The sequence below is a fragment of the Colossoma macropomum genome, unplaced genomic scaffold (assembly GCF_904425465.1).
Source record: "Colossoma macropomum unplaced genomic scaffold, Colossoma_macropomum, whole genome shotgun sequence".
NCBI lineage: Eukaryota > Metazoa > Chordata > Actinopteri > Characiformes > Serrasalmidae > Colossoma > Colossoma macropomum.
The window spans coordinates 29168123-29187478 of record NW_023494807.1 but is presented as its reverse complement, the minus strand read 5'-3'; the positions used below and the strand labels follow the sequence as shown (position 1 = coordinate 29187478).

The window sequence follows — 19356 nt, the reverse complement described above, 5'->3', positions numbered from 1 at the left end:
AAAACAAGTTAAAATAGTTTCTAATCACTCGCCCAGAACTCTCCTTTAATTTTAGAAAGTAGTAGGATGTATTTCACTAAAAAGCAAAGAAAACGTACCTATATCAGAGAACTTGTAGAGAGGAGAATCACCACTCTAATGTCTTCTGGGTTTCTCAAACGCTAGAGGGCGCTCCCGAGCAAGTCCAAAATGAATGGGTTGATTTGGAGCATTTGAGCAAAATAGTAGTTTATAAATGCTTAAACATTTTTATTGTAAAAGAATACAATCATTTCCTGAACACTGAATATTATAAAACATTTGAACGCCGCTGTTATATTTTTAAGAGCTTTTAAACTCGAGTTATAGGAGTTTATAACAGCGCCTCATGTACGTCCATGATGTCAGTGAGCACGAACAGCCAATGAGCTGCTCTGCTCGCCAATCAATCATCACGCTCTAGCAGTAATGCCCGCCTTCTGCTGCCCTAAACCTGTTTGCTGTAGAAAAAAGGAAATATTTAGGTGAGATTTCTTTGTTTTTTAGTAAAATACATCCTTCTACTTTCTAAAATTAAAGGAAAGTTCTGGGCGAGTGATTAGAAACTATTTTACCTTGTCGTTTTTAGCCTTTGAGCTCCATTTACTCCTATTCATTGAGTACTCGCTCGCGGGCGCCCTCTGCTGTTTAGCAGTCCTGTTTTTGATATAACGGGGGAAATAGGAAGAAGCCAGACTCCTCACAAACCGGCTCTGCCTATATTTGTCCTATATTCTACAGCAAACGGGTTTTGGGCAACAGAAGGCGGGCTTTACTGCTAGTGAGCGCTGATTGATTGGCGAGCGGAGAAGCTCATTGGCTGTTCGCGCTCACTGACGTCATATAACTATAAGAGTTTAAAAGCTCTTAAAAATATGACAGCAGTGTTAAAATGTTTTATGCTGTTCTGTGTTCAGGAAATGATTGTATTCTTTTACATAAATAATGTTTAAGCATTTACAAACTATGATTTTGCTCAAATGCTCCATATCAACCCATTCATTTTGGAATTACGACTAGACTTTTTATTCATGTTGTTTTATTGTTGGGAATTTTTTATTCATAAAGTCTGGTACATAAAAACGACACCATCTTTCTCATGTACTTTATTATTTATAAATGCTATTTTGTTGTTGGTGGTTTTTTCATACCTAAAGTCAAGTACACACTTAAAAATCATGGTCGTTCAAGGGTTCTACAATAAAGAACATGGTTCAATATAGAATCATGAACACTCAAAGAGCCCTTGGCATGCTTAAAAGGTTCCTTGCATGGTGAAGTGGTTCTGCAGGTTGATGGAGAACATGTTGTACATGGTTCTATATTGAATATCTTTAAAAATGTTTCCATATAGCACCAAAAAGGGTTCTTCTGATACGATTTACAGTGTCAAACTTGTTACAATAAAAGAACACTTTTTGGTGCTATATAGAAATATTTTCAAAAAGATTCTATGTAGAACCATCTACAACACGTTCTCCGTCAGTCTGAAGAACACTTTAATGATGCAAATAATCCTTTGATCATGCAAAGGGCTCCTTGAGTGTTCATGGTTCTGTATAGAATCATTGTTTTTACCAAAGAACCCTTAAATAACCATCTTTTTAAGAGTGTATTTGGTAAGCAGAGCTGATAAAATGGACAATTAATGTAGTGTAAGTAAATTAATTTAAGTAATGTTTACCACTAACTACTTACAAAATAATTACACGCTATATTTACCGTAATAACCCTATTAAACACGCTGTGTTTCACAAGCGTGCCACTTTATTTGCTGATTCTATGAACCACAACACTGGAGTAGACTGACCTGCTAACATGCTAACCAGCCAGGCCCCTTCGAAAATATTCAGTTACAGACTTCAATTTCAAATCTTTACTAAAAGGGATCAGATGTAATGTAACTTAAGTTTTATGTGAATATCTATTCAGTCGCCAGCTGACTGTGTTTCAGCTACAGCTGCTATGAACTGCTTTACGTACGGTTAGCTTGGCGCTAGCGATGCTAACGTAATTAGCATTTATGCTAGCGGTGTGAATCGCCTGAAGAAACGCTTATATACGCGTTATTAAACACTGCTGTGTGTCTAACTGACACACGGCTGTTTCTGGGTCTATATAGAACTAGAGGTGGGTAATCCAGGTCCAAAAAATAAAAAGCCTCTCCAGGATTTTGTTCCAACTGCCCGAACACCATCGCTGCTCGCTTGAGCAAATCAGAGCAGTCGAGCAGTTGGAACAAAATCCTGGGGAGGGTTTTTACTTTTCGGACCTGGATTACCCACCTCCATATAGAACCATTGTTTTTTTTTTTACTAAAGAACCCTTAAATAATCATCTATTTAAGATGGACAAGATGATAAAATGGATGAGTGTGAAAAACAGGAGGAGCCATTCATGTTATGGCAAATAACTTTAAATGTTTATGGGTTTAGGCTCCTCTACCCACCGCCGCTGTCCCTGCTGTCCAGCAGATGACAGTAAAGGCCCCGCTGTTTCTGTAGCGTCACTCTGAGAGGAAGAACGACCCCACGTGTCTGAGGAACATGGCTGCCTCCTGAAGGAAAATGACAATAAATGTCAAAGCGGACTGTTTATTCTGTTTACTCCTTAAAACCCCACAGGTTTAGCTTTTCGAAGCTGCACTCAGACGCTCTGTAAAATGCTCAAGGCAGCTGTTAGTAGCCCGGTGTGTCCTGTAGTGAGGGACCTGAGGGTGCTCGTGCCCCGCTGTCTGTCTCTCAGTGCGGCTCTGTGTGCTCGAGCTCCGCGCCCGAAGCCCCGGGATGTGCCGCAGATCGCCGGGCTGGAACGGATCTCCTACGCCGAGCGGATGCACTATGTGCCCGGGCTGGCTAAGCCGGAGCTGCCGCCGTGGGAGCGGGGCTGGAAGGACCCGAGACAGAACCGGTCACCCAAACCTGAGCAGATGAAGCTCTACAGAGAGAAACCCTGCCACATCTACACCCAGACGACCAACGCACTGGAGGGTAAGAGCACAGACCAGCTCGGCCAGTACAAGTTATTCAGTTGCAAGTGTCAGAAAATTAAAGCTTTAGTGAATAAATGTGATGTCAACAACCCTATATGACCATAATTATGTGGACACCCCTCCTAAATTTTGAGTTTACTATCATAAAATCACAGCCATGCAATCTCCATAGACAAGCACTGGCACTGTCATAGGATGCCAGCTTTACCACAGATCAGTTCATGAGATTTACGCCCTGCTAGGTCTGCCCTGGTCAACTGTAAGTGCTAATGTTGTGAAATGGAAGCGTGTTGGAGCAACAGCATCTCAACCCTGAAGCGGTAGACAATGGAGTCTCACAGGGCTAAATCACATAAAAAAATCACCTGTTCTCGGTTGCATCGCTCACTACAGAGTCCCAGACTGTCTCTGTGAGCAGCGTCAGCACAACTGTGCATCAGGAGCTTCATGAAATGGTTTTAATCAGAATCAAGCTTTATTGGCCAGGTTTGCTTACACATACAAGGAATTTGGTTTTGGTTACAGGAGCTCACAGTGCACAATATCAGACATTTACATGTAGTGAATAAAATAAGATAAATATAAAATAAAATAAAATACAATGAAATAAAGTAAAATAAAACATGCATTCCTACCATCACTCACTTGTACACACACACACACACACACACACACACAGTCAAACCTGTAACCTTTACATTGTGCAAAGTATGGGTCTAAAGTTAAAGTGCTGAGTGCAGCAGCAGTTAAAGGGTGTATAGTGGCAGAGAAAGGGATCAGTGAGGTGACAGTCAGAAAAGTGGGTTAATAAGGCAGGTAAGTGGGGTAATAAGGCAGATAAGTGGGGTAATAAGGCAGGTAAGTAAGATGCAAGAATAAACACTGGTTTACCGGTAGTTTCAGAGGATGGAGGTGAGTGTGATACTATATACCAGTATATTTAGAGGTGCAGTTTAGAAGCTGGAAAATTGTTTGTGTAATAATTAACTGTTGAAGAGAGTGATGGCTTGTGGGTAGAAGCTCCTCTGCAGCCTGGATGTCCTGATCCTCATCTGGCTGAAACGCCAGCCTGAGAGAAGGAGCTGGAACAGGTGGTAGCCAGGCTGAGCAGCAGCACACAAGCTTATGTTCACTATGTGAAATGCCAAGCGTCGGCTGGAGTGGTGTAAAGCACGCTGCCGCTGGGCTCTGAAACTCTGAAGCAGTGGAAATATGTTCTCTGGAGTGATGAATCATGCTTCACTATCTGGCAGCCTGATGGATGAATCTGGGTTTGGTGGGTGTAGAACGCTACCTACCGAATGCACAGTGCCAACAGTAAAGTTTGGTGGAGGGGGGATAATGAGCTGGGGCTGTTTTTCAGACCCCTTAGTTCCAGTGAAGGGTGATGTTAATGCTACAGCACACAAATACGTTTTAGTCAACAATATGCTCCTAACTTTGCGGAAGAGCCTTTCCTGTTCCAGCATGACTGAGCCACTGTGTACAAAGTGAGCTCCATAAAGACATGGATAGATGAGTTTGGTGTGGAGGACCTCCAGTGACCTGCACAGAGCCCTGACCTCAACCCCACTGAACACCTTTGGGATGAACTGGAACACTGATTGTGAGCCAGACTCTGTCCTACATCAGTGTCTGACCTCACAGATGCTCTTTTGACTAAATGGGCACAAACCCCCACAGACACACTCCAAAATCTTGTGGAAAGCTTCCCAGAAGAGTGGGGGCAGTTATAGCCACAAAGAGGGGCAGCTTCATATTAATGCACATGGTTTTGGAATGAGATATTCAGTAAGCTCATGTAGGTGTGATGGCCAGGTGTCCAATTACTTTTGGCTACATAGTGTATATCAGTATTTATTTTGTCCATTCTATAGTTTTTTATGCACTTACTGTCACTTTAAGTCTCTTATTCCATTCTTCCAGTCTTAAAACCAACCAGTTACAGCTGTGTCCTCCCCACAAAAGCTGTTTCCAAAGGACTTACTGACAATATGTTCCCCTTCAAACATACAATAATGTTCACACAAACCACTCAAGCTCAGTGCAGCTGCCTCACACATTTCTAAAGGAGATATTTCTGAGGAGATTAGATATAAGATAATCCACTTACATAAGAAAAATAGACAAGCGTCCAAAACAAGAGCTTAAGAAATGATTAAAAACTACAGAGAAAATGTGGCTCCTAACAACCACCTGGAAGACCTGGTCGACACCAAAACTGCCCCCATCAGATAAACAGCACTTAAAGCTTTCATCTTTGAGAGAGAGGAGAAAATCAAGCTGCTTCAGATCTGAAAACATCCACAGGTGTTTCTGTCCATCCTTCCACTGTGAGAAGACGACTCAGCGCTATGGGTCTGAAAGGATGTGTAGCTGTCAAGAAGAACCTCACTGAGAAAAGGAGATGGACACATCAAACAAAGAAGCTGAAGGATGGACTGACCACCCCAGAGTCCAGACCTCAACACTACTGAATGTGTTTGATTACTTCTGAAAATGATCAACCAGTTTCTAAGACTGAACTTTGGAGGTGTGTCTGCAGATTCTTTGAGGAACTGAAAGTGAGACTCCTGAAAGGATTTAAGACAAAAGGTGGACATACTAAATATTTCAAAAAAATGTTCTGTTTAGTTGTGGAGGCTTCTGTGTAAATTTCTGTTGAACATGTTTTCTTCTTTTTTTTTAAAGCTGAACTGTGCGCTGCTAGGAGTGGACTTTACACATGCAAACAATATCAGTGCTATGTTACCATTAACTCCACCTTCTGTTGTGGAAATTAAAACACCTTTTTGACAGTGTGTTATAAATCAGCTGTTATTCTTTGTTAAACCTCTTTACATCTATAATTGTTATAAATGAATAAACACTAATTTGGAAGGAAACACTGTTTTAAAAGTACGTCCTTATGTCCTTGGGTCTCCTTAAGGGTCCTGAGCAACTGCTTACACACAGCACATGTACAGCGATCAGGCATAACATTATGACCACCTCCTTGTTTCTACACTCATTGTCCATTTTATCAGCTCCACTTACTATATAGGTGCACTTTGTAGTTCTACAGTTACAGACTGTAGTCCATCTGTTTCTCTGCATACTTTGTTAGCCCCCTTTTACCCTGTTCTTTAGTGGTCAGGACCCCCATGGACCCTCACAGAGCAGGTACTATTTGGGTGGTGGATCATTCTCAGCACTGCAGTAACACTGACGTGGTGGTGGTGTGTTAGTGTGTGTTGTGCTGGTCTGAGTGGATCAGACACAGCAGTGCTGCTGGAGTTTTTAAACACCTCAGAGTCACTGCTGGACTGAGAATAGTCCACCAACCAAAAACATCCAGCCAACAGCGTCCTGTGACCGCTGATGAAGGACTAGAGGATGACCAACACAAACTGTGCAGCAGCAGATGAGCTATCGTCTCTGACTTTACATCTACAAGGTGGACCGACAAGGTAGGAGTGTCTAATAGAGTGGACAGTGAGTGGACACAGTGTTTAAAAACTCCAGCCGCACTGCTGTGTCTGATCCACTCAGACCAGCGCAACACACACTAACACACCACCACCACGTCAGTGTTACTGCAGTGCTGAGAATGATCCACCACCCAAATAGTACCTGCTCTGTGAGGGTCCATGGGGGTCCTGACCACTGAAGAACAGAGTAAAAGGGGGCTAACAAAGTATCAGAGAAACAGATGGACTACAGTCTGTAACTGTAGAACTACAAAGTGCACCTATATAGTAAGTGGAGCTGATAAAATGGACAATGAGTGTAGAAACAAGGAGGTGGTCATAATGTTACGCCTGATCGGTGTATATTAATACACACTAGAACAGCGTTTAAACACACGCTTACAGACCATGAAACACCCCACAAAGACAGGAATACGTGTGTGTGTGTGTTTCCCTGTAAATCTAATGCTCCTCTCTCTGTTCAGGTGTCAGACAGGCTCTGTGGCTCACTAAAGCCAAACTCGTCGCAGGCTTACCTGAGCAGATCGTGTCATTAGCGGAAGATTCAGCCAATCAGATCATCGAACAGGATGAGCGAGTGCAGAACGCCATCAGACACGCCCGCTTCTGGGACACCACGGAAAACCGGCCTTCCAGGGAGAGGTTTTGGTGAGGAACCTTCTCTGTAAATGTTCAGCTGTTCGAAAGGCTTACAGACACACAGGGTTGAGCTGAAAAGGGCTGTGCATTCACACGCAAATCACAACAAATGGCTTTCTGGAAAGGGTTAATTATAGAGACACTTACTGACTCAGATTTCTTTACAGTGGTGGTGATGGGAGCCAGGGGTCGCCATGAAACTGCCGTAAAACAGTGTCTCAAACATCAGGCAGCATAATCATAACCATTTCATGTAGTAACTTTCTGTGAGGGAGCTTTCAGAGGTGGACGGCTGGTTCCTATCACCACCACTGTGAACAGTTCTGTATGTTTCTCTACAGTGAGCTCTACAATTTTATATCAAACCACTCTGAATGACCTTGTTTACATCTTAATGGTGGATTTTTGCAGAAGTTTCCCATTTTATCTATGATAAAGCTGCTCATTATAATGGGCCAAAGACAGAACACATAAACTGTGTTGTACTGTTGGGACCCGGCTGTGTGGGGATAGATTTTATGCATTTATTTATGTGTTTGCAGCTATTTATTTACATAAAAATCCTCATATTGTACATTATTTCTAGTATTATAACGTTATGTGCTGCAAAACAACGAAATGTGCTTCTTTTGCATATAATTTTCCCCCATAATGTATTATTTTAAATTACTGTGCGCCACCTTGTGGCCAAAATAGAGTAATGCCGTTTTACTAGGAGATAAATTAACCAGACTGTGCAGCGTCATTGCACTGGATTAGCCGGCTGAACACACATTACAAAATGACTTTGAAATTGTTGCCAGTCAGTACGACCCAGGAGCACCTTGTGGCACCTTTGTCACAGGGTAGAACCGGTTCTTTAGTATCCTCCTCGGTTCTCCTGGCCTCTGTTCTGTAATTGGCTCAGTCTCTTCGATATGCTGAGTGGCATTTGGCCCGGCGCTGCTCTGACAGGGTGTTGAATTTAATGACGGTCATTAAACACGGAGCAGTCTGCCGGCCGAGCGGGGGGCCTGCTTCGTAAAGCCTTTATTAATTAATTCTGCCCCCAGGCAGCCTGCTATTCATGGGAGTCTCTTCGCCAAAGCTTTGATACCCCTCCTGCCCCCTCCGAAACGCTGCCCTTTGGATCCTTTTCATCTGCCTGGCTCTGCTCTCTGTACCGTTTCTCTCCGCACTGTAGTCCGGCATGAGGCAATATATAGAAAGGCCATTAAACTGAATTCAGCTGACATTTTCCTATAGAACTTAATTAACCCATTAATGTCCGTATCTGAAAATGTACGTTTTTGATACATATGTTCTCTGAGCTCTGAGCACAAATTTGACAAATTTGAGTTTTAATCAATTATTATTTTTTAAAATCTATATCTTAAACTTTATCTTCTGTGTACAGTGTCCTTGGATATCTTGAAAAATATTATTATTATTATTATTATTATTATTATTATTATTAATTGATTTAATTTTGTCTTTTCCTCACATTGGACTACAGAGTTTCAATTCAACAAAAACAAATCCAAATTTGATTCTGAATAAATGATGAATATATGACACCACATGTGTTACAATAAGTCTCCTTGAATTGTTTGGATTTCTTTGTATTCTAAAGAATTCACCTGTTAGATGATCATCCAGCTTATAACTATATAATATTTAAAACTTATAAACTGTATTTAGTCCAGGGGTCGGCAACCCAAATGTTAAGAAGAGCCATTTTGTCAAGTTTCATCAAAAATCTAACCACCTTGGGAGCCACAACATTTCATGTCCATTTTATTGAAGTAACGTTTCACCATCTTGGCTGTGAATATGTCTCAGTATGTGCTGATGTACTAATATAGACAAAAAAATTTAAGCAAAAACACAGACTTACTCTGCTCTGCTTTAAGCTTTAGCTCAGCTATAGCTTAGCTCAGTTTTCTCGCATCTCTGGCAGGAAACTTTTCTGCAAAAGTGGAACAGTTTCTTGTAAAATGTCTCTCAACGTTCGACTTTTTATGAAGCTGTAGTCGCTTCTCATTCGCCAGCTTCTTGTTTTTCCCGTTCCACCTTAAATGGTGCCTGAGGTGCCAGAACTGCTGCTTTATTTAAGGTGGAACGGGAAGATTTGAACAAGAAGCTGGAGAACGAGAAACTGACTTCAGCCTCGTGACTTTTCAGTGTTTGTCAGTTTCTCGTTGCAGATTAAACGTATCAGGAAACCAGCTGGAGTGATTATAAACGCAAATAAGTCCATTCGTCTCCAAATTATTGATGTTCGTCTTAAATCTTTTTCTTTGCCTTTTCTTTAGCTGTTGGCTAGTTGAGATTGTTGTCTGTGTTGCTATGGCGCTGATCTTCAGGGTTAAAGGGTGAATTAGCAGTTCTACATTAACTCCAGAGTTTAAGACCATTTATTGTTAAACTGTGTTGAACGATCAGCAGAGCTTTATTTTACTGTAAAGGAGGATTATTTTATTTTTACCTACAAATCTAATTCTGCTGTGGAGCCACAACAGGGCAGTAAAGGAGCCGCATGTTGCTGACCCCTGATTGAGACCAGTCAGAACAAGTTCTGTTTCACTCTTTCCTTATTATACCAAATTTGTGTTGCAGATAAAGGGGTTAAATTATTAAGTTATGACTGAAAATATATTTTGTTTATATATCTTCTTTGATGTGTATTGTCAGTTTTTATATTGCAAAGAGAACAAAAATCATTTTGTTCAAAAAAATCATCATTTCTATTTCTATAAAAAAAATCATTTCTATTTATAGTAGTTTTTTTATCAGATTCTCAGCCTTAAGATTGATCATCACTCTTGGAATACGAGGAATTCTGGTTAATAATTTTACTAGAACTTCATTCTGGATATTTATTTAATTATATCTTATTTATAACTTCATTCTATATGTAAATTATACTAGAAATTAATTCTGGATATTTATTTTATTATTTTGTTCTACATATCAATTTTATTAGAACTGCATTCTGGATGTTTTTTTAATTAAATTTTGAATATTTATTTTATTATTTTTTTCATTATGGATGTTAATAATATCAGCACTTCATTCTGGATATTTATTTTATTATATCTTATTTATAACTTCATTGTAAATGTAAATTGTACTAGAAATTCATTCTGCGTATTAATTTTATTATTTTGTTCTACATATCAATTTTATTAGAACTGCATTCTGGATGTTTTTTTTGATTAATTATTAAATATTTATTTTATTATTTTTTCATTATGGATATCAATATCAGAACTCCATTCTGGATATTTATTTTATTAATTTGATTACATACTTATTTTGTTATTTATTTTCATTATGGGTATCGATACTATCAAAACTTCATTCTGGATATTAAATTAATTTTAGCTTCATTTTAGATGTTACTTTTATTATAAACTCACCATGGAAATTCTTTTATATTAAGATATTAATCTTATTAGAACTTAATTCTTGATGTTTTACAGCTTTTTTAGTCGTTTTAGAATCATCAGCTCTGGACGTGTCTAACATTTCATTAATTCATTCATTTTTTCTTTTTTTTTCTTTCTTTATGCATTACAGCTACTGTACTTGTGTAAATGTTTGATATACACTATTCAAATCTTTACTATGATGCTAAACATTCATCTGAAACAAAGTGTTGAAATTGCTGAAGACACTGATTCCAGCCTTTTGAACAGCTGTGTGTTTGTCTCCTCCTGTTTTAGACAGTATGTTTGATTTCACGTCCAGTTTTTTTCTTGTTCCTCTGCAGTCCGTCTCTCCTGAACAACCTGCTGCACCTGTGTGGAGGGCTGCAGGTCACTCATCCTGGCCTGGCCAGGAGGATGCTGGCAGATAAATACAGCCTGGCAGCCAGCTGGAGCAGAGGTGAGTCGACCACAGGGGTTGTGATGTAGAAGGCGTTGCTTTGCTTTGGTTCTACACAGGAATGAGACACAGTTAGGGCTGCGTATAAGTAGGAATACAAATTCTGAGAAATTTGATAACTGTTTGTCATTATGCTGCGATTAATCACCAACTGACAGGCCTAATATAAAGAATGCGAACTGTCAGAAAATCAATAATAAGTCAGTCAATTAAACAGTGCATAAACCTTCAGTAGTAAATGAACAGAACTATAATGTGTATGTTAATCTCTTAACTCCATGTAGCTTACTTTTTCGATGTGTGTGTGTGTGTGTGTGTGTGTGTGTGTGTGTGTGTGTGTATGATATACATATATATATATATATCATCATTCTTTATTTAAGCTCAGGTTTACATTTGGGGGGCCCTCATTTACAATATAGCCGAGTAAAAGAGTAAAAAAAAACACATAACAAATTAGGATTGTTTAAAGAAAAATTCCAAAGTAAAGATAAAATAATAAAAGAAAAGAGTAAAAAAAAAACACATCCCAAATTATAAAAAAAAAACTTATAACAAATTAGGATTATTAAAATAAAGATTCCAAATAAAAGATAAAGTAATAAAAGAAAATATTTTTTAAAAATATTAAAGAAATACACAATAAACAACTATTATATAATAATTATAAGAAACAATAAAACAATAATAATAAACAATAATATATGAGTAAAAATATATATAAATAATAACAGTACGTAAAATGAAAAAAAAAAAATTAAACTAAAAAAAAGTTACAAACAGAACTAAAATAATTCGAAAGTAACATTTTTAAAACCCTCGGAGAAACGAGCGAGTCAGGCTTGCCTAGAGTACCTTGTACCTGGTTCCAGCTCACTGGTGCACTGTGGCTAAAGGCAGTTTTACCAGCTCAGTAAAAACTCAGGGGAACCTCAAGTGAAATGAGATCATCTGAGTGGGTTTTGTAACGTGTATCATTTACAGTGAGCTTGGAGGGAATATACTCTGGCATCTGACCGATGAGAGCATTATAGATAAACAGTAGCCAGTGTGTTTCCCCTCTTACAGATAGAGAGGACCATCCCACTCTCTCATATAACATGCAGTGATGAGTCCTGTATGGATCTCCAGTAATGACTCTCAGAGCAGAGTGATAAAGAGGGCCCAGAGCTTTCAGAGAGCTCGCTGAGGCGTTTCTGTACAGCACATCAACGTAATCAAGAACAGGCAGGAAAGTTGCCTCCACAATGGTTTTCCTGCTGCGCTTCGGGAAACAAGGTCTGTGTCTGTAAAAGAATCTGAGCTGCTGCCTCAGTTTGTTTGTAGGTTTACTGATGTGAGTTTTAAAATCAAGTTTCCAGTCAAGCCAGATGCCAAGTTACTCATTTACTCTTTCAGTAATGGATCCTGTTTATATTTGGTTTCTTCTTTGCATTTTAGAGCTTTAATTTGCATTTGCATAACTGTTTTCACAGACAGTGGTTTTCAGAAGTGTTTCTGAGCCCATGCAGTGATTTCCACTACAGAATCATGTCTGTTTTTAATGCAGTGCTGCCTGAGGGCCCAAAGATCACAGCCGGCTAATACTGGTTTGTTGCCTTGTCCCTTTCATACAGAGATTTCTCCAGATTCTCTGAATCGTTTAATCGTAGATGATGAAAAGCAAAAGTTCTTTGCTATTTTTCATTGAGAAACGTTATTCTTGAATTGTTGCACTATTTGCTCGTGCAGTCTTTCACAGAGTGGTGAACCCTCCTCATCTTTACTTCTGAAAGACTCCGCCTCTCTGAGATGCTCTTTTTATACCCAATCATGTTACTGACCTGTGGCCAATTAACCACCATGTGTTTTTTTAGCATTACACAACTTTGCCAGTCTTTTGTTGCCCCCATCCCAACTTTTTGGGAACGTGTTGTTGGCATCAAATTCAAAATGGGCAAATGTTTTTTAAAAGACATTAAAATTTCTCAGTTTCAACATTTGATATGTTGTCTTTGTACTATTTTCTTTTTTATTTTTATTCTATTTTTCCAGGGGAGACATTCGAAAGCAGGCAATGACAACATATAATTCCATGCACGTGTTCATTTCCAATTATATATATCCTTTCATACACCTTGTGATCTATATCTCTCCATCTTGTTTATTCTTTAAAAAATCTTTTTCTCCCCTTCTTTTTGACATTCTGTAAAAGTAAACAAATAACTATATACATTAAAACCTGAGGAGATGCCTTGGGGTCAAAAATAAAGGGGTCAGGTAAGAAGAAAAGGGGGGGGGGAGAGTACTCACTCACATTGTATCTCCACAAACTCTGGTCTTACAGACTTTATATAATTAACCCATTTTAACCAGAATTTTACAAACTTTGTCATTCAGTCTAATAGAAAAAGTAATTTTTTCCATTAGAAATATTTCATTGACCTGATTTATCCAGTCGTCCAGTGTAGGGCGATCAGGAGACAGCCACTTCCTTGTTATAACTTTTTTACTCGCAATTAATAGAATATTCCATAAATATTTGTCCGATCTTGCCACATCGAAACCCAGTACCCCTAGAAAAAGTGTATCAAATTTACAGGGAAATTCTAAACTAAATATATTTTTCAGTACTTTGTTCAACTCTGTCCAAAAATGTCTTTGTACTGTTTTCAATTAAACATAGGGTTTAAATGATTTGCACCTCAATGCCTTTTGTTTTTATTTACATTTTGCACAACTTTTTTTGGAAATGGGGTTGTACAATGTTTGCCGTCATTTTCTCATAATCAACATTGTTTGATGACTAATTATTACAATACAATATCGGAGTGATATAAACTCTCACGATTATTAAACTAAGTAGTCCGAATTGTGAAGTAACTCTTGTCTGCGTTCCCTCAGGTGAGGATTTGTTTCAGATCCGCGGTCAGAACGGGCTACTTTTAAACAGCATGACCCCGCTGCCTGTGGTGGCTGGACAGGAGGAGGTCCAGTCAACAGCTGAACACGTCCTGGAGACCTTCTACCCCATCTCCCCCACCATCGACCTGCAGTGCACTCACGTCTACGACCAGAAGAACGCCACAGGTCGGTTTTCCTGTATTTGCTTGAGTAAAACCTACACCCACAAACTGGCTCTTATGGAGTTATTGAGGATTAGGGCTAAAGATTAGGACCAGGGTTAGGATTAAAATGAGGGTTAGATGTTTAATAGATATGAATATTTATTTAGTTCAGTGTGCGGTCAAGACAAAACGAGCATCTATTAATAGCAAAGCGGTCTGTTTTCTCCTTTTTCGAGTCATTAACTCCACAGTTAATCACTGGCTGTGTTTACATGCAAAGATTTTTGCCAATCCGATTGAATACAATCCGATTACAGATTCAGACTGAGGTGTTTATATGCACACTCTATTCAACGATTTGATGGAAAATCTTCGTTTACATGCTCACTACAAGTAATCCGATGCAAAATGACGCGCATGCGTGGAGTAGCGTTTAGAGTAAACGTTACCATGACAGCGAACATCACGTGAGGTCCAGTCCGCGTGAAATGAGTTTCCAGTTGGCGCGCTTGTGTTTTAATTGCTTTAAAACTCAAGTCGTGTTCTGAGACACATAAGCTGGACGTCCGTCCCACCGCCGTCTTTTAAAGCTCAGAGCATAAACTTCACCTCCTCTGCAGACCCGTTTCTGCTCCGCCATGCTGAACGGTATAAACTTTCGCCATGACGCGACGCACATGCGCAGAACATACTTACACGTTCCGATTGGAATGTAATCGGTTTCAGGCGTTTACATGGCTATTATTCTTCTATTTAACGGATTATTTAGAAGTTTACCCACCTCGTTCAATCGGATAGAAATTGTATTCCGAATGGCCTCAATCGGACTAGACTATTCCGATTGAGGTGTTTACATGGACGTGTTCTATTCCGATTGAGCTATTAGTCGGATTATTAACGGATTATCAGGCTGCATGTAAACGTGGCTACTGATTCCTTCGTGAGTAGAGCCAGAGGTGGTAGAGCAGGACAAATGCTGGTCCTTCAAGACAACTCTGCTGCCTTATACAGTCAGTACAGTGGCAGTGGATTTGCATACAAGTCAAATTCTTATTTTCATTGATAACTGAGTCATTATTGTTGAGTGATCAGTACACTGTCAGAGATAAAGGTTCTGTTCAGGTACATTTTTCATTCATCACAGTACAAACAATGTAAACGTTCCCTCAAAGGTACAACAGTGGTTTTAAGGTCTGATTGTGCACCTTAAATACGTTTTTCCAGGTGAAAAGTTCGTATTTGTACCTTTTCATAACCGAATGTTTAAAACAGACCAGTAAAATAAAAGCCTGGAGACGAGACGGGGTGTGTGGAGTCAATACAGCTTAGAGAATATCATTTCAGTGGATTATGGTACAGATATGTTCCCTGACTAAAGGTACTGAGACGTACCCTTGAGGGTCCCACCACCGTGACAAGAGGGGACACTGCCCCAGTGACAGCTTACTACCTTTATATCTGAGAGTGTTCTGTCTGTGTTTTCTGGTGTTTGTTTAGGTTTCAGAGAGGACTATGCGTACCCTCACGCTCACACTCTGTATGTGATGGAGGCTGGAAACACTCCTAAGCTCTACCCCGAGCAGCTCCGGGCTAAGATGATCATGTTCACTTTTGGGAACGCTCTAGCACGCGCCCGAGCCCTTTATGGGGTAAGACCTTCACTTCCTTCAGCACTTCACTTCCTTTAGTGTTCATTCACCCATTAATGTTTATGATAAAAGAATCTATTAATTATATACAGTGCAGTAAAGACAGACACCACCCTTTATTTATTTAATCTCCAGTCAAAACAGCTATTAAGTACAAGTTCTTCATTTTTCCGCTTTAAATTGTCCAGATAATTGCAGTGTTCAGTGTGTCCACTCTTCACCTTCATTCCAGCTTCCATTCTTTTCAGGAGACTCACTTTCAGTTCCTCAAAGAATCTGCAGACACACCTCCGAAGTTCAGTCTTAGAAGCTGGTTGATCATTTTCAGAAGTAATCAAACACATTCAGTGGTGTTGAGGTCTGGACTCTGGGGTGGTCAGTCCATCGTTCAGCTTCTTTGTTTGATGTGTCCGTCTCCTTTTCTCAGTGAGGTTCTTCTTGACAGCTACACATCCTTTCAGACCCACAGCGCTGAGTCGTCTTCTCACAGTGGAAGGATGGACAGAAACACCTGTGGATGTTTTCAGATCTGAAGCAGCTTGATTTTCTCCTCTCTCTCAGAGATGAAAGCTTTAAGTGCTGTTTATCTGATGGGGGCAGTTTTGGTGTCTACCAGGTGTTCCAGGTGGTTGCTAGGAGTCTCATTTTCTCTCCAGATTGGTAGCAGAAACTGCTGCTTTTTCACTTATCTTCCTTTGACTTTCTCCTTTCTTATGCAAGTGGATTATTTTATATCTAATCTCCTCAGAAATATGTCCTGAAAAATGAATACCTTTAACGTAATGGCTGTTTTGACTGGAAATTAATAAATGAAGGGTGGTCTCTGGCAATAACAGTACTGTATGTCATTAGGGACAGATCCTAAACCTTAAAATCGGACAATGCGTGTTTGTAAGTAGGAGAGGAGGTATTTAGAGTTGTGTGTAGTCTTGTTTTGCAGAAATATTCTTCAAACCTGTTGATTCTGAATGTAAATGTAATTTGTTATGAGTCTAACCATGTAATAAATTATGCAATTGCATTATATTACAAGTAGTACAGCAGAACAACACTGAACAATAATAGAACAACAAGCAGTTCAGCTTTATGTAAATAAGATTTTCTGATCTTCTCCCAGCATTTCATGCACTTTTAGCCTTATTAGCATTTTTAGTAGACGTATTCCTTCACATTGAACAGCGCAGTGAGAGTTTTGAGTGTAACCAGCCTTTTTCTTCTCACAGAATGAGTCCAAGGTCCTGGAGAAGCCCATCGTAGTGCAGAGTGTGGCCACTAACGGCCGTCTCTTCCAGTTTGTGGTTTTCCAGCTCAACACCACGGCACTGGAGTCCGACAGTGGAGTGAAGAACCTGGTGTGGGTGGACGCCGACCAGCCGCTCTACGAATTCGCCAAGGTCCGGCCTCTCATCAGGAAGAAGGTTGTGCAGGTAGGTGCTCTAAAGCTTTATCCTAGTGATATTTCTGTTTTTTGGAAATATGTATGTTTTCAAAAAACAAGAACAAAATCTTTTTATGAAATGGATAGTTCCAGTCCTAAAATCTGATTGGCTGAGCCGCGTTCGAAGCCGTTGTAAAATCCACAATATACCCACACCTATGACCTCTTTATCACTACGCCACAGCACGAAAAACACCTTTGTGCTGTTAATGGAATAATCTTTGACTCTCATGCTGCTTGCATGGACCACCGAGTGTTCTGATGAAGTAAGAACCTGTTTTTTTGTTTAACCTGAGGGGCTGACAACTTATACTCTTAACTAGAACTAGGCTGGTCAGCTAGCTAACAGGCTGAAAGATAAACAACAGCCTAAACAACTCCATCATTAATATCACAGGCTTGAATTAAAGCACTTACGGTTTGATTCACTGTAAAACTGCAGTATAAAAGTCTAAAAAGTCAGAAGTCGCGTCAAACCCAGACTGAATCCCAAACGGCTCCGTACTCCCTAAATAGTGTGCCAACTATGAAAGTTTAGAAATTCTAGCCTCTACAGCCAAATATACACACATACATACATCATCTAAACCGCTTATCCTTCTGGGTCGCGGTGGGGTGCTGGAGCCTATCCCAGCTGTCATTGGGCGGAAGGCAGGATACACCCTGGACAGGTCGCCAGTCCATCGCAGGGCAGTCAGACAGACATACACAGTCACACAGACACCTAGGGGCAATTCAGCTTGTCCAATCAGCCTGACTGCATGTTTTTGGACTGTGGGAGGAAACCGGAGTACCCGGAGGAAACCCACGCAGACACGGGGAGAACAGGCAAACTCCACACAGAAATGACCCTGGTCGCCGGGCCGGGAATCGAACCCAGGTCATTCTTGCTGTGAGGCGACAGCGCTACCCACTGCGCCACCGTGCCGCCAAACAGTGCATCATTTATCGAGTGTGGATGTGTCTGAATCCCAAATGACTGTTTTACACATTTTAATGTTTAATTAATAACTCAATTATTATTTTTTTTTACATAAAAACAATCAAAAGTGGGAACAAAATTGAGTGAAAACTTTAGCTGTATTAAAATGCACTTAACCAGTTGATTATCCTGCTTTTAGGTTTGGGTTCTCTAACTATATTCTCCTGTTGGCCTGCAGGTTCCTGCTGGTTTATCAGGATATCAGCCTGACACCTTCAAGAAATTCCTGGCTCTCTACCTCCATGGAGCAGTATGAACATCCAGAAAACCAACAACAGCCTTTTCACATCATCATGTAATATTTTACACCTTATACCTTTCCTTAATGGGAAACAATAAAAATAAAAAATCCTCATCCGGTCTTTTCCTTTTTGCAGTGATCTCAATTAAAGGACGCAGAGATAACAGACAGCAGAACAAACACCACATGTTCATATATGTTTATTTTAAGGAGGAGCAGGAAAACTGAGTTGCATTCATTATCAGATTCATATGGATGGTAAAATAATTTAATCAGTAAAATGTAACTAGTCATTCTTATGTTTCTGCTTAGCTTTGTTTCAGATGAACAGTGTAAACAATATACATTCTTATGGCAGAAAAATATAATACAGCAGATGCTATAGGTCCAGAGAGGCGTTGTAGCTCTAGAACAGCTTCAGGAAAGACGAAAGCTTCGTAGAGATAACAAACGTATCAAAATAGATCAAATTTAATCGTCTGTCGCTGTCTGGTGCACTTCCTTCGACGCGGATAAGAACGTAAGGACGGGAAGAAAGCACTTATCAACACATGATAGCAGATTACTGGCGACAGTAGAGACAAGCATTCGATCTCCTGAGAAGACAATATTTCAATCTGTGAATTAAGATAAGAAAGAAAGGAAAGCGAACCGTGAGAGCTGCACTCAATTTACTCGATTCATCAACACATCAACAGAATTATTTCCAAAAGTACACTGAAAGACAAAACTGTGTTGATGTAATATTATTTTGTTTGTGTAAATTATGTAAATCAAGTCAATTCAATGCACATTTCAGCATAAAAATAAGATGATTCTGATTTGAAAATGATTCCAGAGTCTCTTTGAGCCTTCAAACATACTGTACTGCACTCATAACCCAACCTTACTGCTGCTTCTCATCCACAGACATGTACATGATTAACATGCCAGAAATGAACAGGTGGTGTTTTTCCACCAGGCAGTGCATTAAAGTATGATACAGTACAGTTCTAAATCGCAGTTTATCA

General features: G+C 39.7%; 1 protein-coding gene across 1 annotated transcript; it reads left to right on the top strand.

Moving 5' to 3' along the window:
• Nucleotides 1–2504: 2504 nt before the first annotated feature.
• Nucleotides 2505–18460, top strand: mrpl37 (mitochondrial ribosomal protein L37). Its single transcript, XM_036556369.1, has 7 exons — nt 2505–3008; nt 6945–7128; nt 10874–10989; nt 13873–14058; nt 15534–15685; nt 16909–17112; nt 18284–18460. Exons 1-7 carry the CDS (start codon nt 2681–2683, stop codon nt 18359–18361), a joined length of 1248 nt encoding a protein of 415 aa, XP_036412262.1. The 5' UTR covers nt 2505–2680; the 3' UTR covers nt 18362–18460.
• The last annotated feature ends 896 nt before the right edge of the window (nt 18461–19356 follow it).

Bases quoted from the DNA above. Each gene is read 5' to 3' on its own strand.
- mrpl37 (XM_036556369.1), top strand. From the start codon at position 2,681: ATGCTCAAGGCAGCTGTTAGTAGCCCGGTGTGTCCTGTAGTGAGGGAC. The intron at 7,129-10,873 runs GTGAGGAACCTT...GTTCCTCTGCAG, and splicing joins CCTTCCAGGGAGAGGTTTTG to TCCGTCTCTCCTGAACAACC. The intron at 15,686-16,908 runs GTAAGACCTTCA...TTCTTCTCACAG, and splicing joins GCGCCCGAGCCCTTTATGGG to AATGAGTCCAAGGTCCTGGA.